General features: G+C 38.2%; 1 protein-coding gene across 16 annotated transcripts in view; it reads right to left on the reverse strand.

The window, feature by feature from the left end:
- TUT7 (terminal uridylyl transferase 7) overlaps nucleotides 1–26,433 on the reverse strand; it is a 65,293-nt gene that overhangs the window by 18,884 nt on the left and 19,976 nt on the right. For 9 of the 16 annotated variants that reach the window (XM_054520152.2, XM_054520153.2, XM_054520151.2 and 6 more), the window contains 13 exons: nucleotides 21,247–21,321; nucleotides 20,141–20,293; nucleotides 17,135–17,315; nucleotides 14,682–15,766; nucleotides 14,108–14,258; nucleotides 11,357–11,443; nucleotides 10,732–10,832; nucleotides 8,990–9,047; nucleotides 4,118–4,221; nucleotides 3,340–3,429; nucleotides 2,875–2,988; nucleotides 2,624–2,701; nucleotides 1,839–2,016 (listed from right to left, as the gene is read on the reverse strand). In XM_054520152.2, the coding sequence (XP_054376127.2) occupies nucleotides 1,839–2,016; nucleotides 2,624–2,701; nucleotides 2,875–2,988; nucleotides 3,340–3,429; nucleotides 4,118–4,221; nucleotides 8,990–9,047; nucleotides 10,732–10,832; nucleotides 11,357–11,443; nucleotides 14,108–14,258; nucleotides 14,682–15,766; nucleotides 17,135–17,315; nucleotides 20,141–20,293; nucleotides 21,247–21,321 (2,455 nt within the window). Of the gene's footprint in view, nucleotides 1–1,838; nucleotides 2,017–2,623; nucleotides 2,702–2,874; nucleotides 2,989–3,339; nucleotides 3,430–4,117; nucleotides 4,222–8,989; nucleotides 9,048–10,731; nucleotides 10,833–11,356; nucleotides 11,444–14,107; nucleotides 14,259–14,681; nucleotides 15,767–16,164; nucleotides 16,299–17,134; nucleotides 17,316–18,170; nucleotides 18,290–20,140; nucleotides 20,294–21,246; nucleotides 21,322–26,433 lie in introns of those variants that run through there. The other 7 variants (XM_002819918.6, XM_002819917.6, XM_063714271.1 and 4 more) reach the window with 3 other exon arrangements.

Consider the following 26,433-nt stretch of genomic DNA (forward strand, 5'->3'; position numbering starts at 1 on the left):
CTGAGGTCAGAAGTTCAAGACCAGCCTGGCCAACATGGTGAAACACTCTCTCTACTAAAAATACAAAAATTAGCCAGGCATGGTGGCGTGTGCCTGTAGTCCCAGCTACTCTGGAGGCTGACAACGGGTGAACCAGGAGGCGGAGGGTGCAGTGACCTGAAATCGCGCCATTATACTCCAGCCTGGGTGACACAGTGAGACTCCGTTCCCCGCAAAAACAAAAACAAATGACTACTATCACCAATGAAATGCCTCAATTCTAAAATAGCTGGTTATATGATTATGAATGAAGCCTTCTTTTTAGTTTAGCCTATTACTAACTGCTTGTCTGAAAGTAATGTAAAAATTAGAAGCAAAAGATAATAAACCTTCAAAACTTAAAAAAGAATACATTAATAGGCCGGGCACGGTGGCTCACGCCTGTAATCCCAGCACTTTGGGAGGCTGAAGTGGGCCGGATCACCTGAGGTGAGGAGTTCGAAACTAGCCTAGCCAACATGGTGAAACCCCGTCTCTACTAAAAATACAAAAAAATTAGCCAGGCGTGGTGGCACGGCACCTGTAATCTCAGCTACTCAGGAGGCTGAGGTACAAGAATCACTTGAACCCGGGAGGTGGAGGTTGCAGTGAGCCAAGACTGCGCCATTGCACTCCAGCCTGGAAGACAAAGTGAGACTGTCTCAAGAAAAAAAAAAAAGGAATACCTTAATAAGTGACAGATGATAAGAACTGCAGTGATAATGAAAAGGACTAGTAAGTCAAAAGTTCTATGTGTTTGACACATGAGATCTTTAAAAAGTCAAACCTATATCTGTAACCCATGGTGATCTGAAATTCATTTTACAAAAGTTCACTGTATTTTAATACTGCCAATAAGCAGAAATAATAATAAAACCACAACTTAGAATAGTATGTATTATTTATGTGATACAAACATATTAAAAAATAAAAATTTCAAAATCTTATTAAAATTAAAAAAATATTTCTTAGGTCATTTCTCAGCTAAAGCATTTAAATTCCATTTTGTCTTAAAATAAGAATCCCACAAATTGGAAATAAACAATCAACTATTAGCATCAATGGCTCCAATAGATCACTACATTCAATAGAAAAAGATAAGGTGGCCAGGCGTAGTGGCTCACGTCTGTAATCCCAGCACTTTGGGAGGCCGAGGTGGGTGATCACCTGAGGTCAGGAGTTCGAGACCAGCCTGGCCAACATGGTGAAACCCCATCTCTACTAAAAGTACAAAAATTTAGCCAGTTGTGGTGGTGGGCGCCTGTAATCCCAGCTACTCAGGTGGCTGAGGCAGGAGAATTGCTTGAACCCGGGAGGCGGAGGTTGCAGTGAGCCAAGACAGCGCTATTGCACTCCAGCCTGGGCAACAAGAGCGAAACTCCATCTCAAAAAATAAAAAATAGAAAAAGAAAAGGCTTCCATATGGTCAAAATAAATGTCAAAATTTATATACAATTACTTATAGGTGAACTCCATCAATAGCGAATGAAGATCTTGAAAATTCACTTAGTGGCACTCTTCAAATCCCCGAACAGGAAGGTTGTAAAAGTCCCACTTTCTTGAAGCTGCCTTATCACTACTGCTGCCTTATCCTTCAGTATGTGTCCAACAATAGCAAAAAATTTGTCATGGTGAAATGGCTTCAGTCATTTAAAAACAAATCTTAAGGCTGGAAAGAGAAAAGTTGGCCTGGTATGGACAAAGAGACTGGGGCACTGCACACCCCAAGCAGCTGGAAGAGCTCTGCAAGGAGGAAGAACAATGTCCTTATAGTTCAAGCTCTATAGTCTATTCGACTTCAAGTTTAATGTTATTCGTACCTTCAATAACAATGTATTTTGAGGTCCACTGTTTCTTAAAAGTTGTAAGCAGACTTTTTCTCCTGATGCTAATAACATGTTCTTTAAAATCAAATTCCTCTGTGTAGAAACGAAGAAGGCCCAACCATAACTGCCCAACAGATTCTGTATTTTTTCCACATTCTGGCCAATAGGCAGGCTAGAAATAGAAGGGAACAAGGGATACCATGGTCTTTAGTGAAGTGTTAATATCAATATTCATTTGTATCTTAGGGAGTAAATTTGGATTTATTTCTAATTAACTAGAACTCAATTATGCAACTTTTCTTTCATATTTAAAAACATAATTTACATAAGTGTATTAATCTCTACTCTATGACTTGCAGATAGGAAGAGCTCAGAGTTTTCAGTGTCAAGTCTCAGAACACGTTAGTCAGAAGATCCAGAAATAGATTCTAAGAGCCTTGGTAATATGTAGGTTATTAGATCTCTTTAGCTCAATGAAAGTCTTTTTAAACTCTGGGTACAAAAACCACAGAACAAATATTCATTCACTTGGAATAAAGTTACTTAACCATTTGGAATTATTAGGCACTAAAGAAATACTGGATATAGGCCCTAGAAATTCACTTGGCTTAGTAAAAATATTTTCACATCAAAGAAAGCATCTGAAAACACTATTTTTTTTTACTATCATAAGATATATAAATACAACAAGCAATAAAATAGTTGTTGACCATCTACACTGTAGTATAGCTAATTTTTAGTCAAGGATATAGGAAAATCTTTACTCTTAAAATACGTACCAGTTCATCTATTTGATCAAAAAAATAAATATTCCAGCCATCAACAAATATTTCAGGTTTCTTTTCACCTTTGTATATCTGAAATTAATTTTTAAACTATTAGTATGGATTACAAACTTAATGCATTGATACAAAAACTTCTAGGAAAATAGGTAAAAAATTAACTACAGAACCACAGAATTTTAGAGGAGGAGAAAGGCTCAGAGATCACCAGTTTTCCAGATAAGAAATACAATTTCATTCACTAATACCTCTTGAAGGACAGGAATGACTGGTGGATTCCTCTGCTGGAGAAAATATAGCACCATAAGAGTATATGCATACGATGATAAGCTGCCTCTAGATGCATCACCAATATCACACATCTAGACGGAAGGAAAACCAAGAACAAAGGAAAGGTCTGTTTTCTGCTAACTTTGCATCCATTCTATTATCACTAAAAGTAAAGCGCATATTTTGAGGACTAACATAAAAATCACATTTTCAAAGGCAAAACCAATCCAACCTAGCAAAGCAGTGGACAGCTGGCTATGTGCAAGATCAGGTCATTGTATAAAATTCAGAACAAAATTTTAGCTTTCTTCATAGGGTCTCCCAAATAGCTACATGAAGCATTTCACATGACTACAGTTCATTAAAAAACAGATTTATGTTTTCAACAGTATTTAAAGATGCAATGAAATTTCCTGATAAGTCACAATAGGAAGCATACTCACCTTTGTAAATACTTTCATGGTATAGCACAAATACTTCACTCTGGGATCAATGGCAGAATAAGCAGATAAAAGCCTTGTGTTATGAAGGGCCTGTTAAAAGGAAAATAACACTATAAGACTAACAATGAAGTGTAAAGGGTTTTTTTTTTTTTTTTTGGTTGTTGTTTTAAATAATGGAGATGGGATCTCACTATGTTGCCCAGTCTGGTCATGAACTCCTGGGCTCAAGTGATCCTCCTCCATCAGCCTCCCAAAGTGCTGGGATTACAAGCATGAGCCACCATGCAAGCCTAGATGAAAAGATTTTAAACTGGAATATTCTAAATAGGTTTATAGTCTGATTCATTTTAGGAAGAGGACAATTCAACTGAAATTAACCTTTTTTTTTTTCCCTAAAGACAATCTTCATTAACTTACTAGATAATAATAAAGAATTATAAGTAACATCTGACCTCATGGCTTTTATACATCCTTGGTCTGAACATCTAGAAAATAAGGGCTGGTGAAATAAACAATCAGTTCCCTTTCAGTAGATATAAGATCTCTCTGCACAAACATCCCTAAAGGGTCAGAGAGGTCATATAAATCCCTGAAACATATCTGAATTATCTTAGAATCCTCAGCCTCAGAACACTGCCAGGTTCACAGCAAGTAAGCATAATAACTCTTGAAAGATTGACTAAGATGAAATGAATGACTTCTTTAACTTGAGGTTTTTGCAAGGTGAGACATTTGTTCCCTTAACCTCTCTAAACAAAAAGCCTGAAAAAAATCTTACCAATGTGTTATACAAACTGATATCTACTTCCAGACCACTTCTCAAATGGAAGAACTTCACAATTGGCACCTTTGCTGTTGTAATAGGTAAGATGTTTCTCAGACCTAAGTTGGGAAATAAAATGTTATCATTAAATACAGCAGCTGGGGATATAAGTAACTCTTATGTTAATGTTTCAATATAAAATGGTGTAAACCTAACTTTGGCCTGTTTCATTAGGACTTGTCAAAGAATTCTGTTATTAACAAACATCTGGGAAGATTAGTCTGGCAAAGTTTACATTTATTAAACATACTGATATTAGAACTACAAGAATAAAACAGTCACTCCCCTCTGGGAACTTACTGGATCGTATGTGCACACGTGTGCATGTGTGTATATGCATGTGTATGTGGTTGTCAGTAAGACAAATACCAAAACAAAGGAAACTACTACAGAGTCTGAACTATGTGGTTCCCACCTGTTCTCTCTATGTGACTATATCTAATTTGGAGAACAGCCTAAGGGACAATTATCCTCCAAACAAGTTACTCACCTTAAAGCTAGAAGTTATGAAGTTAATAGGAATTAACTTCAATAGGAGAGAGGAAATTGCCTGAGCTAAGCTTTGAAAAAGAGGGAGAAAAACCAGCAAAAATAGTGGCAGTTGAGCAAATTTACCAGGCAAGGCAAACTGTACACAAAAAGCGTAGATGCCTGAAATAGAATGGTATGTTCAGGGAAGTTCCAGAGAATTGCATAGGTTACCGAATGAACTTGAGGGAATGGAATATGAGGCATAGGAGATGGTGGAGAAACTGGGAAGGGTCCAACTACAGAACATACACATTTTGCTAAGAATTATCCTTAGAATCAAAGAGGAGCCAATGAACTGGTCTAAGTGGGGAGGAATCACTGACCACATCTAGTTAGACAATACCCCTGGCAGTGGACAGACTGGAGGCACCAGGAATAGAGGCAGGGTGACCACTTATGAAAAATAACTGGGTGTGAACTTTCATGGTGGCATGGGAATACACGGAAGAAGCAAGGCATGTTTGAGAGCATCTGTAACTGGACGGGAAGCTAGGGGTAGTAAGAGAGGATCAGGGCCTTCAGAGTAAGAGCTACCACTTCCTGAGCACCTAATGTGTGATAGGGATATGTGAAGAGTCCTTTACAAACATTACCTCCTTAGGTTTATCACCCTCATCTTACAGATGAGGAAACAGAGACCCAGAAAGATTCACTAGCTCAGGAATATGCAGCTGGTAAATTGTGGAGCTGGAATTCAAATCTAGGTAAGATCGACTCCCAACTTATACTGAATCTAGTGTGGGTCAGGCTAATTATGATTTCACCCATTTTGTTGATTCCAAGGATGCCAATATCAACAACCATGAAAGAGGATTCAGAAGGAAGGGCAGATTAATGGAGTTGGTTGCTGCAGAAGGGAAGCGGTAAAGTGAAAGATAAGCTCATTCTGAGATGTCAGAGTTTGAGTTTCTTCTGAGAGAGCTAAGTGGTGGTTCCTAAAAAGCAGATACATAGTGATCGTATCATAGAACACAGGACAAAATAAGTAGGTAGAAGACATTTCAGGAAAAAATCTGTGTGGCAGACAGAGGAAATTAAACTTAATCTGATGGGGAAAGGGGGCAAGGAAGCTCACTTTACTGAATACTTAGAATATGCTAGGCTTTGCACTTTACGTATTATCTTTCTTAAATGCCACAGAATTGTAATTTCCACTTTAGAGATGAGGAACTGAGTGCGTGTTATGAAGCTGAGTGACTTCCTGGGATTGCACAGCCAGCAAGGGGAGACAGAATTGAAAATCAGAGTCTGATTCCAGAACTTCCACCTAGTACTTTGCTATCTCGCCTCTAAATTAGACAGAGGCCCTTTTCTTCACATCCTTCCCATTCTGGATTTGACACTGTTGATCATTACAACACTTCAAAGTCTCGGATTTATTCACAGCATATCTTCCCAGTTCCTTTTCAGTCTCTTTTCTTAATTTCTGTCTAGTCTCTTTCTCTCAATCTTTCTCTTTTTCTTCAAGGCTTTCAATGCAAAAAAACTGTTTTATTTTCATCTTCAATTCTGACTTGCAACCCCATATTTCTAATTGCTTTCTGGAATGTTAAGTCTTGGAGATTATATGCTCATGGCAAACTAAACACTTTCACACAGGTGTTCTCTGCAAACATTCCTGGTTCTCAAATACCCAGATAGCGACCTCAATCCTTACTTCCTACTTGCAGGTACCAAATCTAGGAAATTTTCCCACTTGGAATCTCTCATATCTTTTTCCTGTTAGCACCAGTGGCACCCTGGCTGAGGTCCTGCTGCCCTGTCGTCTAGATTATACTTTCCCTAAAATACCACACCAGCTGCCTAAAAACCTTATGTTATGCTTTTATTGGGTCCTTTCCCTCCTGAAGAAACTTCAGTGCTTCCAAATATCTATAGACTTCATCTTATCTCCTAGTATTTCCCATTTGAAAATCTCCAAATGTACCAATCTTCTCACTGCTCTCCAAAATATCCCACAGTCTCACATTCACATCTATGCACTTAGAAATGATTTCTTTTCCCATCCTTTTCAAATCGTGTTCACCATCATCTGAGATCACAGCAACCTCCATCTCTTCCATCAACCTCCCCTGTGCAACTCTTTCCCACATTCTCTCTTCTTAGAAGTTATTTAATTGAATATTACCTTACATTGTTACATAGTTTGGAAGATTACCTTACCTCTTAAGATATGGAAGCTTTCAAAAGAAAAACATACAGATTTTTTTACTTTTCCACCATCCCTAAGTGCCCAACACAGTGCACATAGGAGGCACCCAATAAAATACCTGGGGAGACTGTTTTAAAGATATGAAGTTTTAAACACAGCCCTCTAGCTGTTACGAAATTCTTGTTCCAGGCAATCTGCATTCCATTATTATTATAAATCATCTGTGTGCCTAAGTCACTTCTAATCTAAAAATGATCTGTTTTTAACATCGTTCCTTCTTAGGAAATATATACTGAGGTATTTAAGGGAAAGGACATAATGTCTACAGCTTAATCTCAAATGGTACAGGAAGAAATTAAGAGCAAGCAAAAGATGGAATGATGAATCAAATATGGAAAATGTTAATTGGTGGATCTGAATAAAAGCTATATGTGGAACTCTTTATGCAACTTTTGCTGCTTTCCTTTAAATGTGAAATTAAATTATTTCAAAACACAAAGTTACAATCTAGCTCAGTACTAAAAAATTAATAGTCATGCTAACTTAGTACTTTAGTTTCTTTGCACGACCTTCAAAACAAAACAAAACAAAACAAAACACATGATCTTTAGAGGTGGAATTCCCAAGTTAAGGGAAATGTTTACTTCAATGACCGAAGAAAAGTATATCAATGCACTTTTTTTCTTTTTTTTATATTGTTCTGCCCTCTGTGAACAAATCAATGTACATTTAAAAAAACAAAGCCTAACCCAATTTCTGTATACTTTAGGTTAATTTTTATTGGGAATAAACCAAAATTAAGATTTTTTTCCTCCTGTTATTTAAACAACATGGTATGTACTTTATTAACTCCTGGGGAAAAAATTTCAAAGAAAAGTGGCACCCAAGGTGTATATATGTGTGTGTCTAGGTGTGTGTGCACGTTCATGCTGTGACTTAAAGTCTGTTCCTAACTGAAATGTACAAAAACTTTTCATGGACAGACCATGGATTTTAAGTTCCTGAGGACAGGGGCCATATATTGTTCACTTTCATTTTCAGCTCTTAGCACAGAAGTTTGCTGAATTACATTTTAAAAGATTTTTCACTATTAATGGTATCCATAGCTGCCATGACAAAAGGATATGTTAACAGCATTTCAATTCTGTGCATGGTTTACAAAATCTATACATTTTATAGCTGTAAATACTCCAGAAATTACCCAGTCCAGTTGCCTCAATTTATCAACGAAAAAAAGAGATCAGGCCAAGCGTAGTGGCTCACACCTGTAATCCCAGCACTTTGGGAGGCCAAGGCGGGAGGATCACTTGAGCCCAGGAGTTCAGAGACTAGCCTGGACAACCCAGCAAGATCCCATTTCTTAAAAAAAGAGATCGCTTCAAATGAAGGACTTGTTCAGGGTCATATACAGCTTGTTGAGCAGAACAGCTGCAAATTCAACCCACAAACCCACTCCGGGGTGTTTTCCTTGACACTTCACACCATTAGGAACTCCTACACTTTGACTTATACAACGCCAACAAAGGAAAAGGATTTATAGCCTTTCTTGCCTGTCTGGTGTAGGCTTTGTCTTGAAATAAAACTGAGCTAGGTAACAATATGCACATAAATTATCACCAGTTCCTCAGTCTTTCATACTCAAGCATACAAGATTTTAAAAAGACATTAATATTGCAATTATTCTATGAATGAGCCACTATACTGCTTCATGGCATTAGTAAACTCTAAATACAATTGGCCTTTCATGTCTGTGGGTCCTGCATCCCCATATCCAATCAAACACAAACCAAAAATATTTGAGGGAAAAAAGCAACTAATAAAAAACTAATGATACAACAATTAAAAAATACAAATAAAAAATACAGTATAACTATTTACATAGTATTTACACTGTATTAGATATTATAAGTAACCTAGAGATGACTAAAACTATATGGAAGGATGCATATAGGTTATATGTAAATACTGTGCCATTTTATATAAGGAACTTGAGCATCTAAGGATTTTTTTTTATCTGCTGGGGAAGGGAGGGTGAGGGACGATGGGTGGGCCTGGAACTAATACCCCATGGATACCAAGGGAAGACTATAGAAAACACTAATTAAAAAGTCAGAAATATTTTTAGAAAAAGTTCACAGAGGTACCTGAATGTTTTCTGAGGACTCTTGCTAATTCTTCAATAGTTCTGACACAGTCCAATCCCTGCAACAAAGAAGGCATAAAGAACTTAACCAAAACTGGAAGATAAGTTCTGAAACTGGCTATAGCTTCCATTACCTTCAAAAATAATGTAATTAATTTCAAGTCAGTCTATATATATATATATTTTTCCTTTCTAGTTGGGTATTAGAGTCACTATTCACAGGAAATATCCTAAGGGTACAAAAACCACTAAATACCCTACTTCCTAATTGTTTTTGGGTGTGCAACAAAGGCTAAAATCAGTCAGGAAGCCTATGGACCTAGGGCTTCCAAAAAAGTCTCTGAACTATGGTTGAGGACCTTCATTACTTTCCCTCCACATAATATCACTCGGATGTACCCCATGTCCCAGAATAAATGAGAGGAGGCTTCTGTGCCCCAGCTCATTTATTCTAAGTAGACCTTCTATAGTTTAAGAGTTGATGAATTGCTGTGGAGAGTGATTAAGCTCAAATTATTTCCCTATAGGACTAGCCAGAATTATAATGCATATAACTAAAGTCATACAGCAAATATAAATAGTATTTGATAAATCATTCTTAAAAACATTTGGGCTGACTCAACATACGCCTTTTTGATGGTTATAAAAATCCCAGAACAAACTTGGAATGTTACTTTAGAAATGCCCTCAAAACTAGTTTATAAGCCATGTAAATAAATAAATAAATAAATAAACCTTGAGGATGTATGATAGGGTCATTCCATATGTTGAGCCAATCTTGCTTATATACTTTATTCAAATTCAGGCTAGATCACTTTTGACTATTTTCCCAAATCAGATACATCCTCAAAATAGAAAGACTTGAAACTAAGAAAAGGTACAAAAAGGTCTTCAGCAACACCAGCATCATTCATTTGGATATCTAGCATTTGGACTGCTGTTAAGGATTTAAAAGAATAGGGACTTAGCACTTCCCAGACTTTATATCTTTATATAGTGTTTTATATTTTATAAATGCCTTCAGATATCCCAGGGGCTGACAAGCTTGTTTTGCTTTGCATGCCATATGGTCTCTTACAACTACTAAACTCTGTACTTAAGAGTGAAAGCAGCCATAGACATTACATATGTGAATGGGTGTGATTCTGTCCCAATAAAACTTTATTTACAAAAACAGGCAGTGGGGGGCTGAATTGCCCAAGGGCCAACGTTTGCTGACTCCTGACCTACATGATCCATGATAATGTGTACAAAAATCAGCGGAGGCAGGAGGAACAGATATTATACTTTATCGATTATTCACCAAAGACCACATGTTTAGGTACTGATGAAACAAGTTTGTCTCAAATCCAGGCCTCTGGACTCTAAGGTTAGTACTCTTATCATTTACCACACTGCCTGTCTGGTAGTAAACTTTACAGATAACCTTATGTGGGTGTGTGATCAAAGTCAGCATAGTAGCCAAGCCAATGGGACACTGGAGAGGCTGGTTTGGCTATGTAGAATTCCCAGGCAACACTTTCCAATCCACTTTTTGCTACAGGGTGAAAGTATAACCTTTCTACTCCTCCATTCCTCACAACCTTTCCAAGCCTCTTAATGTATTTGGCTAGAGACTGTGCCAAACAGCACACTCTATATGGTATGCCCTGATAAATTTGGAAAATACCAAGCTGTAATGCCAGTCTAGATTGGTTAAATCACACTGCCACAGCAAATGGAAGTTTTATGTGGTCACTGTACCTCAGCAGTTTCAAGTCCATTAATTGTCATACAGACGTCAAGGTCACTCTGTTTGAACCCAAATCCATTTTTGGAGGAGCCAAACAGGCTCAATTTAGTTCCTGTTAGGGATATATGAAAAGTAATAACTAATTACCTGAGTACATTTAATTTTTGATCAAAATGGCCCTCTCATGAATCAAAAACACCCAGTTGTTTAACTATCCTATATTAATCTAATACTTATGTTCTCTGATTAACTGGTCATTTATTCTAAAGTCTTTTTCTCTCAAAGCTTATACATACACAAGCTGTATATGGCAAGAAAGATTACCAGGTGCTCCTTTATTCTTAAATGCAAAGACATTTCAAGGAAAATGTTAGATCACCTCAACACATTTAATAATGTAAGCTTAACTTTGACTCTAAACATAGTATTAAATGAAATTCACTTATGGCACTTGCTAGAATAAACCCTACACTGTTTCTGTAGGTAAATGAAGATTTGGCAGACCAAAGACCATCCTGGGTATATTGCAAAACAATGGAAACCCTGATTCTCAAAATCAGTGTGCTTGTAACACATGAACTCATTTGGAAGAAAGGTTACACTACTTTTCTTAAAAATAAAAAATGAATCATTTACCTGGAAAGTCCTGTCTTATGAAACTTTCTAGGTTTTGCCGAATATGTTCACGAGCCTGATCTTCTATAATTGTTGGAGAAAAATCCTCTGTTTAAAAATAGACATATTGACAAAATAAGCCTGTTGACACTCTTAGAAAAAGCTGAAAAAAATTTATTTTTTAGAAAATAAAACTTACAAGCTTAAATTTAAAAATTCCTAAATCATTGTGTCTTCTCAGTAGACAGCATTAACAAGGTAAAGTTTGTTTTTTATCTATTTTTGAGATAAGGTCTGGTTCTGTCAGCCAGGCTGCAGTGCAGTAGTGTGATCTTAGCTTACTGCAACCTCTGCCTCCCAGGCTCAAGCCAGCCTCCCACCTCAGCCTCCCGAGTAGCTGGGACTATAGGCATGTACCATCATGCCTGGCTAATTTTTATAACAGTAATGTAAAATTTAAGATGTCCTTTTTTAAAGAATGTAAGAAGTGCTCTTGAAATGGAAAGTAATTTAAACAGGGGATCTCCACCTGGGTTTCCTGAAAGACACCAGGGTTACAGAAAGGGCCTTCAGGGATCACCACCCCGCTAAAGTGTGAATTTAAAAGTTTGTGAGCATTTTCATGTATTTTTTCCCCTAAGGAGAACCTAGTTTTTTTTATAGCTCATAATATCCAAAAAAAAATTTCCAAAAAAAAAAAAAAAAGGACTGGTTAAGAACATGTGTCTTCTGACACAGATGAACACCTTATGATGAAGCCATGTGAAACAATTTCCTTCATTTTAAGCAGCTGAACATCCATCCTTTAAATATTTCATTTTGTAAAACTTTAAGCCTCTCTACACCAATGCTTCCCCAAATTTGTGTTCCTTAAAGGGCTGTTATGTAGGCTATTAATTAGCGTTACTCAAAAATTATTCTCTTTAAATTTTAGAAATATTTCTCAGATACCTTTATTATGCTAATACGTCCTGGAAATAACCCAGGAATTCTAAGAGAGAAGGGAGTGTGTAGCGTTATTCCCTCCTTGGCCTGGGTATACTTCTGGTGATGAAATATTATTAACTGCCATCTAGAAAAACATTTCAAAGGATGCCAGTTGGGAAATGCTAGTACTCTAATTTTAAGACTTAATAAAAGATCCTCAGCAAGGCAACTTTCGGCCCCTCACAGAGACAGTACTTTGAAATTCATATTGAGATTTTACCCTCTCTTCCAATTCCAACCATTTTTGGAAAATTATGAACTGAGACTCTTCAGAAAATATCTTTTTTCTGGAAGAAAATGTCCCTCCCTTACCCTCATCCTTACTTTGTATCCTGGCTTATAACAGGCCATGCATTTTTGTAGCAAACTTTTCAAAAACAATTATATAACCTGGTCCCTTCTTTCTGGGGCCTGGATCTGCTTACACAGCAGGAAGAATAACACCACCAAACTTTACATAGCCCAGCTAGCCAGGGAAGTGTGTCCAGGCTTCATGTAACTTGAATTTTAATTTTTGGCCAGGCACGGTGGCTCACGCCTGTAATCCCAGCACTTTGGGAGGTCAAGGCGAGCGAATCACTGGAGATCAGGAGTCTGAGACTTGCCTGGCCAATATAGTGAAACCCCATCTCTACTAAAAAAAAAAAAAAAAAATTAGCTGGGCATGGTGGTGCATGACTGTAATCCCAGCTACTCAGGAGGCTGAGGCAGGAAAATTGCTTGAATCTGGGAGGCGGAGGTTGCAGTGAGCTGAGATCGCACCACTGCACTCCAGCCTGGGTGACAGAGCTAGACTTCGTCTCAAAAAAATAAATAAATAAATAAATTGTCTTGGCAGAGTAATGGAAAATTTAAATGGGGAAAGATATTTAATATTTAATACTAAGCTTTAAAAAGAAACATGCTGGCAGGGCGCCATGGCTCAAGCCTGTAATCCTAGCTCTTTGGGAGACTGAGTTGGATGAATCACTTGAGGTCAGGAGTTTGACACCAGCCTGGCCAACATGGTGAAACCCTGTATCTACAAAAAATATAAGAATAAGCTGGGTGTGGTGATGCACGCCTGTAATACCAGCTACTTGGGTGGTTGAGGCAGGAGAATTGCTTGAATCCAGGAGTTAGAGGCTGTGGACAGCTGGTATCGCGCCACTGCATTCCAGCCTGGGGGACCGAGCAAGACCCTGTCTCTCCATCACCCTCCAAAAAAGGAAACCTGCTATGATTGCTATGTATCTTGAGGCAACAACTATGCTGTTAATAAAAGGAAGTACAGAAGACACTTGACATTAAAAGAAAAATAAAAGATCCTCCATTTGCCTGAGCCCAGGAGTTCAAGACTAGCCTGGGTAACACAGGGAAACTATGTCTCTACAAATAATGAAAAATTTAGTCAGGCATAGTGGCATGCATCTGTGCTCCCAGCTACTTGGGAGGCTGAGGTGAGAGGATTGCTTTAGTCTGGGAGGTCGAGGCTGCAGTGACTCATGATTGCTCTGCTACACTCCAGCCTGGGTGACAGAGTGAGATCCTGTCTCAAAATTAAAAAAAAAAAATTTTTTTTAAATAAAAAAGATCCTCCCTGCATCTCTCCTCATCTTTCTTTGACATTTATTGCATGTCCCAAACAGAACAGACATGACATGGAACACTTGAGGATACAATGGAGAATGGAATAGACTTGGTCCCTAATAATGTTTAGAGACCTAAATAGGATAGTGATTCTAAAGACTCGAGTAAATGTCAATTTAATATTTTGACAAATCGAAAGAAATGTGAATAACTTACTATAACACTGGATACAGACTTGATCTAAGATATTTAAAAACTTGGGTGTTAACGGTGGCAGAGGTTCTAGCTGGATTCTTTTGAAGTCTTCAGGACAGTCCTTCTTTAGATGACCCTCTCGTTTGCATAAGCTGCACACTACCGTAGGAGACTGCAGGAATATGGCAAAGCAAAACAAGACTTAACACTTTATTTGCCAAATAAAGGAGTCTGGAATCATGTTTTAGAAGTACAGTCTCCTATTCACTTTCCAAAGGAAATGAAAATATAACATGCATCCACTCAAATGATCTGAGAGATGGGGACATCCTAAAATGATCTGAGAGATGGGGACATCCTATAGTATCATTAGGAGAACATGGTGGTTATTTTCACTACTAATAGCATTCCCTTCCTCTGCTAATTCCCATGAGTCTTAAAGAGAAAAGCAGACCGAGCAGTCATATCAGAATGAAAGGCCAACTTGTTCAACACTACCAAAATAGGAAAACTCCTAGTATATAAAAATTGAAATTAAATGCATTCAAATTCCTTAAAGTCTCCTAGTTCTATGACTAGTGGTGGTACTGATTACCTTGCCTTTGGTGAAGATAAGTTTACTGAATTCATAAAAAAAATCAGACTGATCCACAGGTGAATTTTCTTCACATACATTTTCTTCCTTAAGATTTATTTTATTAAGTTCCACTAGGAGAGCTCCTTCTACATGTTTTCCACATTCTTTCACATCTTCATACTTAGCAGGCTCGCCTAACTCATCATCCTCTTCAGATAGGGCGTCCTCATCCCCTGACCCAGTGTAGGTGTTGTCTAACTCATCTTCATTAGCCATGCCATCTTCATCTTCCCTTTGGTTAATGGTGAGCCTAGGTTCTTCTTCCTCCTCCTCTTCTTCGTCGTCGTCCTCCTCTTCATCAGAGGGAATCATTTCTGATGTCTGGCCCTGTACTGAGTGGGTAAAGTGGTTTAGAGAGTCTTCTAGTTCCTCAGTACCTTCTGTACTTTCTCCATCAAGATCAGCCTTGTTATCTAAAGTGGCAAGTCCCTCACACTCTTTAGCTGTGGGATTTTGGAAGCCTTCTAAATCCAAAGTGCTCTCTGACTCATTATTACGTGTGCTGCCACAGACAACACGCTCTCCACGTTTCTGATCAACAGTCAACAGATGCTTGCCCTTCCTTCCAACTTTCTCTTTCTCGTTTTTCCTTCCTGTTTCTGGATGGTGTACTTTAACATCCTTGTAATCATCAGAGTTAACATCTGCTTGGATACAGTCTGAGTTTTCAGGGTGGACACTGATGTGTTCATTTCCCATTTCTTCTTTTGGTGGGCTTCCAAAACTTTCAGCAGTCTCTTTAAGAGTAAGTGGCTGTACGTTACAGGTATTTGCAGCTGAACTGGTAGCACCAGGACTTTGGGCCAAAACTGAGTTTTTGAGCTTATCATCTTTTGTTTGTACATCTGGATCATGATTTATTACTTCTTTAGAATGTTCTGATATACATGTAATTGCATTCAGAGGCTTTGGAAGGCTGGATTTTGTAATTTTGTGTGGAAGAGCAAAATACTTGTATGTTGTCCTTAAACAATGAAGTATATATTCAAACACAGGTTGACTATTTAGGGTTCTTGCCACATTTCTTTTAACAGAGTAGGGATCTGTAATAAAAAAGAAAGAAAGAAAGAAAAATCCATCTCTTCATATGCTACTATATTTCATGTTTTAAAAATTAGCCTGCTGCAGATAAAAACAGACAACAAACGATGGTAAAATTTATCTTGCATTTTATGGACTTAAAAAAACTAGGGGTGGGGAGTAAGAAAACAGAGTTTAAGAACAAAAAGCAGTATTTTCTGAAACATCGGCTCTATGAAGGGAACCCATTCTGTTCAGAACCAGTACCCCTTCTCCCTATTACGCTCTGTGACTGTGGAGGTAGAAAAGATGTTATCAGCGTGGCTCTCAGGCCCTCGGGAAGGAAGATCTTCCCACCAGGCTCTGCTGCTGAGTGCTCTGCCTCCCCACTCAGCCAGGCCCTGTGGTTTATCGAGCTTACCTCCACTCTTCTGCCCTGGGAAGCCCCATCACTGAATTGGCTGGACTGAATTTCAGGGGCGAGAGGGAGGCACCAGGAGGAGACACCACTTCTCTCAATCTTTTCTCCTCCCCTAGAACTCCAGCAGGTTAGGCAATTGGCCAGAAGAGCTGAGCCACAGAAACTGCAGGGGAGGGTTTAAAAATGTGAGATCCCCATGACTGCACACAGAATTTATGCAAAATGCAAAAAACCCTCTTATGCAACATAAAGCTTGAAAAAAAATCAAGCAAAAATAAGAGAATTCCATTTAGGAGGTTCTTTAAATTATTTAAAGGAGGAGAATTAAGATTTCTAGAGGGGTTTCAACCTCCTGACTTTGCAAAGCTGAGAAGAGCTAGTTCATTTAATGATGTCTACAGGGCACATCAGTGTGTCTTTGATCAAGTGATTTCAGTTAAATGAGCCTTCACTAAAAACGTGTTTTTATGAATAAGTTCTAAACATTCCTGTAGATATGTCAAAAATAACTACTCATTCTCTCTACTGGAGAGGAATCCAATGGAGAATGACATTTTTGACGAGAAAAAGTATTGTCCTCACCTTTGCAAAACTAAACAACTTCAACAATCCACAAAAAGACTGAATTAAAAAATCCAGAGGAGAGAATGGTAAAGAGGAAATGGGGATTTACACACCACTGTGAAAAACATACTTTAGGCATTTAAGTCGTTAAGCAATCTACAAAGAAAGCAAGGACTCAGCCAGCCATTATTCAAGTTGTTTATACTTTAAAAACCCAGGGTGAACACTTTGATTCCTTGAAATGACCCACTGTAACACATGCAAGATTCTAACTATTTACTTCCCTTTGAAGGCAGGCCTACCTTACTTGTAGGAGCTGAAAAGAGACTGAAATAAAAAGCATGCTGTTAGACTGGTACCTTTAAAAAAAAGAGTGGGGGAGAATAAGATAAACATTTTGAGATACCTTCAATGGCAATGCGCTTTTTGGGCCAATCCTTCAATTCCCGAGATACCAATTCTTTGACACGAATACTTATCACTAAATCAGCCAAATTAAATTCTAAAGCATAGAATCGCAGCAATTCCACCCAGAGCTGCCCAACTGGTACTGAAGGCTGGTGTTTCACATCCAACATTAATGACACCTATTAATAGCAAAGAGAAACATACAGGTTATTTCAGATGTAAGTACAACCTGGAAAATTAAAGATCATTTAAGCATCAAATTAAAAAAATCTGGAAAACCTTAACAAAGATATAAACCTGACAATCCATCTAGATAAATCAATTCTAACTTCTATTTTGTTTGTGGTAAAACAGCATTACTTCACTGCACTATTAGGATTAGAGTATGCTATAATCCAGTCATTATCACAGGAATAGACAGGATCAGTTTTATTTAACCAGACAGCGTTCCTAATTTTGAACTGTTAATAACAGGTGGAGAGGACTGTGCATGGGTTGCTAATATTCTCAGCACTGAACTCTTCCTGTTACTGCTGCTGGAGGCACCTTTACAGTCACAGACACACAAAAATGGACAGTAGCTAAAGGCATAGAGAAAAAGGAAAAACACTCCTCTCACTGCCCTAAGAAGCTACATAAGCACATTGACTCTGTCAGTGACAACTGATTTTAAAGTCAAATAACTCTTGCCATCAGAAATTGACACTGGTTTTACAGTTACAGACTTCTGACAAGTTGGAACATAACTGCGATGTAATATATTAGAAAGTACATATTACTTAGGATAGGGGAAAATATGGGCCCAAATAGAGATTCTGCCACGTCACAGCTCTTAATTGCTCTGTGACTTAGTTCTTCATTCTCAGACTGGTAGCACAGCACAGTGGCTAAGAGAACAGGCTTTGGAATTGGGACAAGCTTAGATCTGAAATCCAAACTCTGCCATGTACTAGCTGTGTATGATCCAGGTCAAGGTCTATAATCTGTCTAAGTCTGGGTTTCCTCATCTGAAAAATGGGGATAACAGTACCCACCTCATAGGGTTGTTGGGAGGACTGAGTGAGATAGTGTCTGTAAAGTGCTTAGCACAGTGCCTGGCACACAGTGTTCAAAAAATGGTCGCTATCATTATCTGCAGAGTAGGGATGATACCACCTATAACACAGGATAGTGATGAGGATTAAATCAGAAACAAGGGAAAGCATCTGGCAGACTTGGTTGCTCTCTGTATTTTTTCCACGTAGGTATAGCCTTTTTAAGTACAAGAAATCCATATATCACTGAAACACAATGTCACAACTGTAAGATGCTCTTAAGAGGTAATCTAGTTCAACTCCTGTATATCACAAGAGAAGGAACTGAAGCCCCACGAGTGCCCATGGCTTGTCAGAAGGTTGCACTGCCTGGCAGTGGCCAGATGAGAACAATGTCTCAATGTCTCCTGATCTCAGTACAGTGCACACCATATGCAACCCCATAATGTCTGGAGCTCACTTTATTTCAGAAGTGGCAGCATGATTAATCTTTCCAAATAACATAAAAATGTAAAAATAAAGCATTAAATGGATTTACAGCAATAGCTTTTCCTATAATTCACACTGAAAAAAAGTAATTTCCTCTAAGGTGCACAAATTTGTCTTCAATCATACTTTATTATATTAAGCTTCAAAATCAGTGGTATATTTTTCTCAATCACAAAGGTTCTGTCAAGTAATACAAAGTCATCTGGTGGCTTTACAAGGCAGAATTGATTAAAAATGGAAGTTGTCTAGGTCCCAAACACTACAGTTTGAGGACACAAATAAACCCCCCAGAAATTTTAAGCATTATTACATTTTGCCTCTTTATCCATAGCAGCATTACAAAGGATTTTTAAGCATCTCACTGAAATGACTTGATAATACCATAACATGAAACTGGAGAGACCTTTGAAATATCTAGACTACAGGAACTTAAACTGGTTTTCTTCAAAGCAGAGAACATTTTCTTTTTCAAATAAAATAAGAATAGCAGCTAACATTTACTGAGTGCTCACCACATGCTTGGCACTGAGTTAAGCATTCTGTAAGTGACCCTATGAGAGGGTACCAATATTATCCCCATGAGTAGGGAGGAAACTGGTGCACAGAAAGGCTAAGTCACTTGCCCAAGGACACACAGCTGGGAAGTGGGAGAGCTGGGATACAAATTCACATATTCTGGCTCCACAGCCTATACTCTTCTCCACTACAGAGACTCCAAATAAGAAACAGATAAAAGTGGTTCTGGTGGCAGCAGAGGTAGGGTGGTACCACCACTCTCCTCCTCCTCCCAGTGTTCAAGGATTCTAGAAAACACAACTGGAAAATCTGATTCACCACTAACTCCTCATTTCAGGCATGAGTAAAACATGAACTGGAGGAGTGACATGACTTGTTTGTATAGAGCTGGGATTCGAATCCAAGAATTTTGTGGATGTTACTGTCAATTTACCCCAAAAGGTAATGGGAAGATCAGGGGCCTTTCACCTATTTGGGAGGGAATCTTTTCTTATTACTAGGATAATGACATTGCAGAGATTTTTGTTTGAAATTCTAATGGCTGTTCTTTCCTTGTGCATAAACTCCCCTGCCCACCCCCAACAGTGTGGGACCAGTACATTAAATCATATATGCATTCACTGTTATTTTAGTAACTGAAAGCTAGGTAACCTTTCATACATTTAAACCTCATAATACCACCTAAGACTAAGCTCTTTGAGGATAGATATGGATTTACCTTTGAATTCTGAGTCTCTTTCAAAGGAACCAGCACAAAGAAACTACATAAATAACTGTGGATTTAGTGATCTAATATTTTTTTTTAACCTTTTCTCATTACTTGTCTATTCGAGGTACTAAATAGACCGGCAAATGAAAGAGCCACGAAATAGTTAAGATAGTTAAGGAAAGAAGACAAGACTGACTAATCCACAACTTCACAATTGGCAAGTGAAATCGACAACTAGAAACAAAAGAGAACAGACCTGTCCCCTTTTAATCGGCGTTTCTCTTGGTGCCTCTTCTTTTGTTGTGCCTGTGTCCCCTGCAGCACTGTCAGTATGTTCCCAGATCACAACATCTTTTTCAATGTCTTGAAGGTTGAAATTCCCTAGTTTGCTTAATGAGAATCCTTCAATCTAGGAAAAATTAGACACATGCTAAAATAAGATAGAAATAATTTTATATCAAACACAGTCTACTAATCTTGGAATAAAAAAATACTCATAGTTCATCGAAAATACAAAAGATATAATTTATGGAATATCACAGAGACATCTATACATTTAAAAATATTTTTAAAAGTAAAAAACAAGGTTTTGATTTGCAAAAGAAATAGTGACTTTGTGAAATAATTCCTCATTAAATATTCTAAGAGTAGGCAAAATGGCCTAGTGGCTGACATCATAGGTTCTGAAGTAAAACTGCCTGGTCCCAAATCTCAGCTCCTTCATATACTAGCTGTACAACCTTGAGCAAGGTACTTACTCTCTGTAGGCCTCAGGTTCCCTTAAAAAGGGGTAACACTAGGACTTCCTTCATGGGATGGTTGTGATATAAAAAAAATGACCATAAGGCACTCAGATAGAGGTAGTATCTGCTTGTAGCATACAGCACATAGTAACTGCTTAATAAATACAAGACAACTATATTGCTAGAAAATGAAAATTACAAGAACTAGATCCAGCTAATTAGAAAATAATTTTAAATACTATTAATTCTGGTTATGCTGGACATTTTCAAAGTAAATTTTATGTGCTATTAATGAATATTAATGTAAAAGAAAATGGTCTAGTTGAAAAGGCTTGTGAAATGTCAAACAGAGCTGAACAGGTTTCTTCATTGTATGACAGGATTTATCACAGCCTTTAAAACAGGTTAATGAACAGGCCAGGCGCGGTGGCTCACGCCTGTAATCCCAGCACTTTGGGAGGCCGAGGTGGGCGGATCACCTGAGGTCAGGAGTTCGAGACCAGCCTGACCAACATGGAGAAATCCCGTCTCTACTAAAAATACAAAATTAGCCGGGCGTGGTGGCGCATGCCTGTAATTCCAGCTACTCAGGAGGCTGAGGCAGGAGAATTGCTTGTACCTGGGAGGCAGAGGTTGCAGTGAGCCAAGATGGTGCCATTGCACTCCAGCCTGGGCAACAAGAGTGAAACTCCATCTCAAAAAAAACAAAAACAAAAACAAAAAACAAACAAACAAAAACAGGTTAATGAACAAAATAATATGGGATGGAGTATGAATGTGACGTCACATTTCCCAAATGTATTTTTATACCAAATGGGCTACTTCATTGGTTTAGAAGAGAGTGATCCTTCTAAAACAGAAGACACACTCTCCTGTTCATGATGGTTTCTGTCTCACTCTAGATGAAATGCAGTCCTTTCCAGGGCCTGAGTAACCTGGCTCTTTTCTACTTCTGTGATCCTTCTATCTTCTTGGCTCAGAGATGACACCTGGTATTCCCTCTGCTTAAAATGCTCTTCCCCCTAACAAAGTGAGGGGGAATATGACTCATTCTCCCTCACTTTATTCAGCTCTGCTCAAATGTTTTCTCTAAGGAGCTCCACATTTATCATTCTCTGTCCTCCTTACCATGGTTTATTTTTCCTCAGATAAAGTACCACCACTGCATATATATTTATTAGTCTCTTGCCCCCATTGGATGTATAAATTCGAGGGCAAGAATTGTGTTTTGTTCACCACTTCTTTTTTTTTCTTTTCTGAGGCAGAGTCTCACTCTGTCGCCCAGGCTGGAGTGCAGTGGCATGATCTCAGAGGCTCACTGCAACCTCTACCTCCTGGGTTGAAGCAATTCTCCTGCCTCAGCCTCCCAAGTAGCTGGGATTACAGGCGCCCGCCACCATGCCCGGCTAATTTCTATATATTTTTTTAGTAGAGATGGAGTTTCGCCACGTTGGCCAGGCTGGTCTTGAACTCCTGACCTCAGGTGATCCACCCACCTTGGCCTCCCGAAGTGCTGGGATTACAGGCGTGAGCCACCATGCCCGGCCCTGTTCACTACGCCCGGCCCTGTTCACCACTTATAACAGTAACACCCAGAACAGTTGGTGCCTGGCCACGGTAACTGCTCAGTAAAGATTTGTTGACAGACTGAACTAGTCTTCCACAGAAAACACTTTGGAAAATATTAGGCGTAGTGACTATTTCTTGGTTGGATGTATGTATTCAATATTTTTCTCAACTGGGTAGCTTGACTTTTTGTTTATTTAGTGATGTTTTCTGAAGAGCTGCAGTTTTAGAATTCGACAAAGTTTGATTTCTTAATTTTTTCTTTATTGATTTTAGTATGTTAAGAAATCCTTTCTGCAAAGGTTTTTCCCTAGGTTTTCTTCTAGGAGTTTCACAGTTTTTAACTTTTACATTTAGGTCTTTGACCCATTTTGGTTTCCAGCTTTTTGAGGTGGACCTTTAGGTCACTGATTTTAGACCTTTCTTTTTGAATTTAAGCATTTAAATCTAAAACTTGCCCTATGCACACTATTTTAGCTGCATCTGATAAATTTTATATGTCTTGTATTTTTTTTCTTTCTTTTTTTTTTGAGATGGGGTCTTGCTCTGTTGTCTAGACTGGAGTGCAGTGGTGTGATCATAGCTCACTGCAGCCTCAACCTCAACCTCCTGGGCTCAAGCAATCCTCTCACCTCAGCCTCCTGAGTAGCTGGGACTAGGGTGTGTGCCACTATGCCAAGCTATCTTATATTTTTATTATTATTTAGTTCAAAATATGTTTTAATGTCCCACTTGAATTCCTCTTTAATCCATGGAATCCTTTCAAATGTACTATGACTTATTTTAAGAACCAGCATAGGCCCTCCTCTGGGAGGCCAACACAGAAGGATCGCTTGAGCCCAGGAGTTTGAGACCAGCCTGGGCAACATAGTGGAACCTTGTCTCTTAAATTAAAAAAACAAAAAGCAGCAGCATGTAGTATATCTTGATGAATGTACCATATGGACTTGAAAAAAATCTCCAGTTATTGGGTATAGTGTTTTATAAATATCAATTAGGTCAAGGTGGTTGGTTTGATGTATCAGTTTATACTATCTATACTGATTTTTTGTTTAGCTAACACAGGTGTCAATTGATGAAGGCTGTTAAAATCTCCTTGTCTGATGGTAGAATATATTCCATCAATTTTTACTTCATGTATTTTGGTGCCCTCTTAATAGGTGCAAACATTTACGATTGTTTTGTCTTCCCAATGAATTGACCCTGCCCTAATAAAATGTCTCTTTTGTCTTTGGCATATTTTTTCACTTGAAATCAATCTCATCTGATATTAACATAGCCTCTCTCATTTGGTTACAATTTACATCTTTTGCCATCCATTTACTTTTAACCTATATGTCTTTACATTTAATTTATTTCTTCTAGAATATAGTCTTGCTTTTAAAATTCATTCTGAAGGGGATCTAGTTAAACTGAAGAATTTTTGCACAGCCCTATCAACAGAGTAAACAGACAACCTACAGAATGGGAGGCAATTTTTGCAAACTATCCATCAAAGGTCTAATATCCAGCATCTATAAAGAACTTAACAAATTTATAAGGAAAAAATAACCCCATTAAAAAGTTTGGGCAAAGGGCATGATCAGATGCTTTTCTGAAGAAGACATACATGCAGCCAACGAGCATATGAAAAAAGCTCAACATCACCAATCATTAAAGAAATACAAATCAAAACCACAATGAGATACAATCTTACACCAGTCAGAATACCATCAAAAAGTCAAAAATACCAGATGCTGGCAAGGTTGCAGCGAAAAGGGAACACTCTCCTCAAAGAGCTAAAAGCAGAACTACCATTCAACCCAGCAATCCCATTACTGAGTATATACCCAGAGAAATACAAATCATTCTACCATAAAGACACAGGCATGCGAACGTTGACTGCAGCACTATTCACAATAGCAAAGACGTGGAATCTACCTAAACGCCTATCAGTGACACACTGGATAAAGAAAATATGGTACATATACACCGTGGAATACTATGCAGCCATAAAAAAAACCCCAAGATCATGTCTTTTGCAGGAACATGGATGCAGCTGGAGGCCATTATCCTTAGCAAACTAACGTAGGAACAGAAAACCAAATACCAAATACCACAAGTTCTCACTTATACGTGGGGCTAAATAATGAGAACTCATGGACACAAAGAAGGGAACAATGGACACTGGGGCCTACTTGAAGGTTAAGGGTAGAAGGAGGGAGAGGAGTAAGAAAAAATAACTATTGGGTACTATGCTTAGTACCTGGGTGATAAAATAATCTGTCCAACAAACCCGTGATATGAGTTTACCTATATAACAAGCCTGCACATGTACCTTTGAACCTGAAAGTTAAAAATAAATAAATAAATTCTGGTAATCTATGCTTTTTAGTGGGGATATTTAGTCTATCAATATTTAAGGTGATTACTGATATCATTGGTTTTAGGTCTAACATTTGAGTGTTTTCTGTTTGTCCACTCAGACAAAATTTCCATTTGGTTCTTTTGATATTTCCTACTTCTCTAGCTGACATTTCCTATTTCTTCATTTATTCCACATGTATTATTTCCTCTGTCATGAAGCATAGCTATAATAACTGCTTTAATGTCTTTGACAGTTGCATCTGGGTCATCTTGGAGTTTGCCTTTGTTCATTTTCTTTTCCTTTGAGAATAGGTCTCACTTTCTTGACTCTTTCTGAGTAATTTTGGATTGTATTTAGACATTGTAAATATTATATTATTAAAATTTAGAATCATTTATTTTACTCCAAAAAAGTGATGTTTTTGTTTTAGCAGCAGGTAATTAACTTGTTTAGGCAAACTGGAAATCATCACACGTCCAGTAGATTGTGGCTCAGATCTTGCATCAGTTCTTTAAGCCTTGGCTCCTAACTATATTCAGTCTGCCCCACACAGGCCTGGTTTAGGAGTCTGGCATTAATTTTGAAAAATTCTCAAGTCATTAGTCCTTCAACTATTTCTTCTGTTCTTTTTTCTCTTTCTTCTCCTCTTGGTATTCCCATTATACATATGTTTCAACCTTGACTAACTGACCCAGTTCTTAGGTGTTTTGTTCCTTTTTCCTCTTTACTTTTCGGTTTGAGAATTTTCTGTTGCTATCACTTCATACTCACTGATTTTTCCTGACTATGTCTAGTCTACTAATGAGCCGAAAGGCATTGTTCATTTCTGTTACAATTTTTTGGATTTCTAGCATTTCCTTTTAAATCTTCTGGGAGTTTCTGCTTCTCAGCTTATATTACCCATTTATTCTCGCATGTTGTCCATTTTTTCCATTATAGCTTTTAGCATATTAATCATTATTATTTTAAATTCCTGGTCTGACAATTTCAATATTTGTCATATCCAAGTTAAGTTCTGATACATGCTGTCTCTTCAAGCTGTGCTTTTTGCCTTTCAGCATGCTTTGTAAATTTTTTGTTGAAAGCTAGACATGATGTACTGGGTAAACAGGCTTTTAGGGTGAGGTTTTATGTTTATCTGGCTAGGAGTTAGGATGTTTATTGTTTTCTGCAGCTGTCATGGCTGAAACTTCCTCTGGTGTCCTTGTTTTTGTCTCCCTTGTTGTCTTTGTGTTTCCCTAAAGACTTCTTAAAAAAGGTCTGAGACTTGTAGTTCAGACCTTGTGATCCCTGGAGAGGGGAAACACTGTATACTCCTAAGATTAGGTCTCAGTCTTTTAGTGAGCCTGTGCCCCTAGACAGTGACCTTCATAACTATTTCCCAGTTCTCCTACTACCACCCTTACTTAGATGAGAAAGGAAGGCTAGAGCAGGGGAGTTAGGTACCTCCCTTCCCATGGCTAGTAAAACCCAAGGTGGTTAGGCTTCAGTGAGAGTACCTCCGGAGGGCAGGCTTTTAATAATTAAAGAATGCTTTGAGCATTATTTCTAAATGGCAACTTTTCCTCTCATCCTGCCAGAAGCACTGGGAGATTCTTCTCAGGTCTTTACCCTCAGAGCTTAGTGGGATTCCTGGAGGTATAACTCACACAAAAGTCTGAGGAAGCCCTCCTAAGAATGGGAGAAATTTTTAACCCTCAAGCTTGTCCAAACTGAGCCTTCGGAAATTTGTCAACTACACTTTAAATTTTTCTACCCTAGTATTGGCTTCAGTGGCAGGATTCCGCTCCTGGCCTTCTGCTCCGGTAAGCTATGCTTCACTGTATTACCCTGCTCTCTAATTCTGGGGGCAGTGGTTTGCCCATGACATCAATTGTGTGATGGATCCAAAAA

This window comes from Pongo abelii, chromosome 13, assembly GCF_028885655.2.
Source record: "Pongo abelii isolate AG06213 chromosome 13, NHGRI_mPonAbe1-v2.0_pri, whole genome shotgun sequence".
In the NCBI taxonomy this organism is placed as follows: domain Eukaryota; kingdom Metazoa; phylum Chordata; class Mammalia; order Primates; family Hominidae; genus Pongo; species Pongo abelii.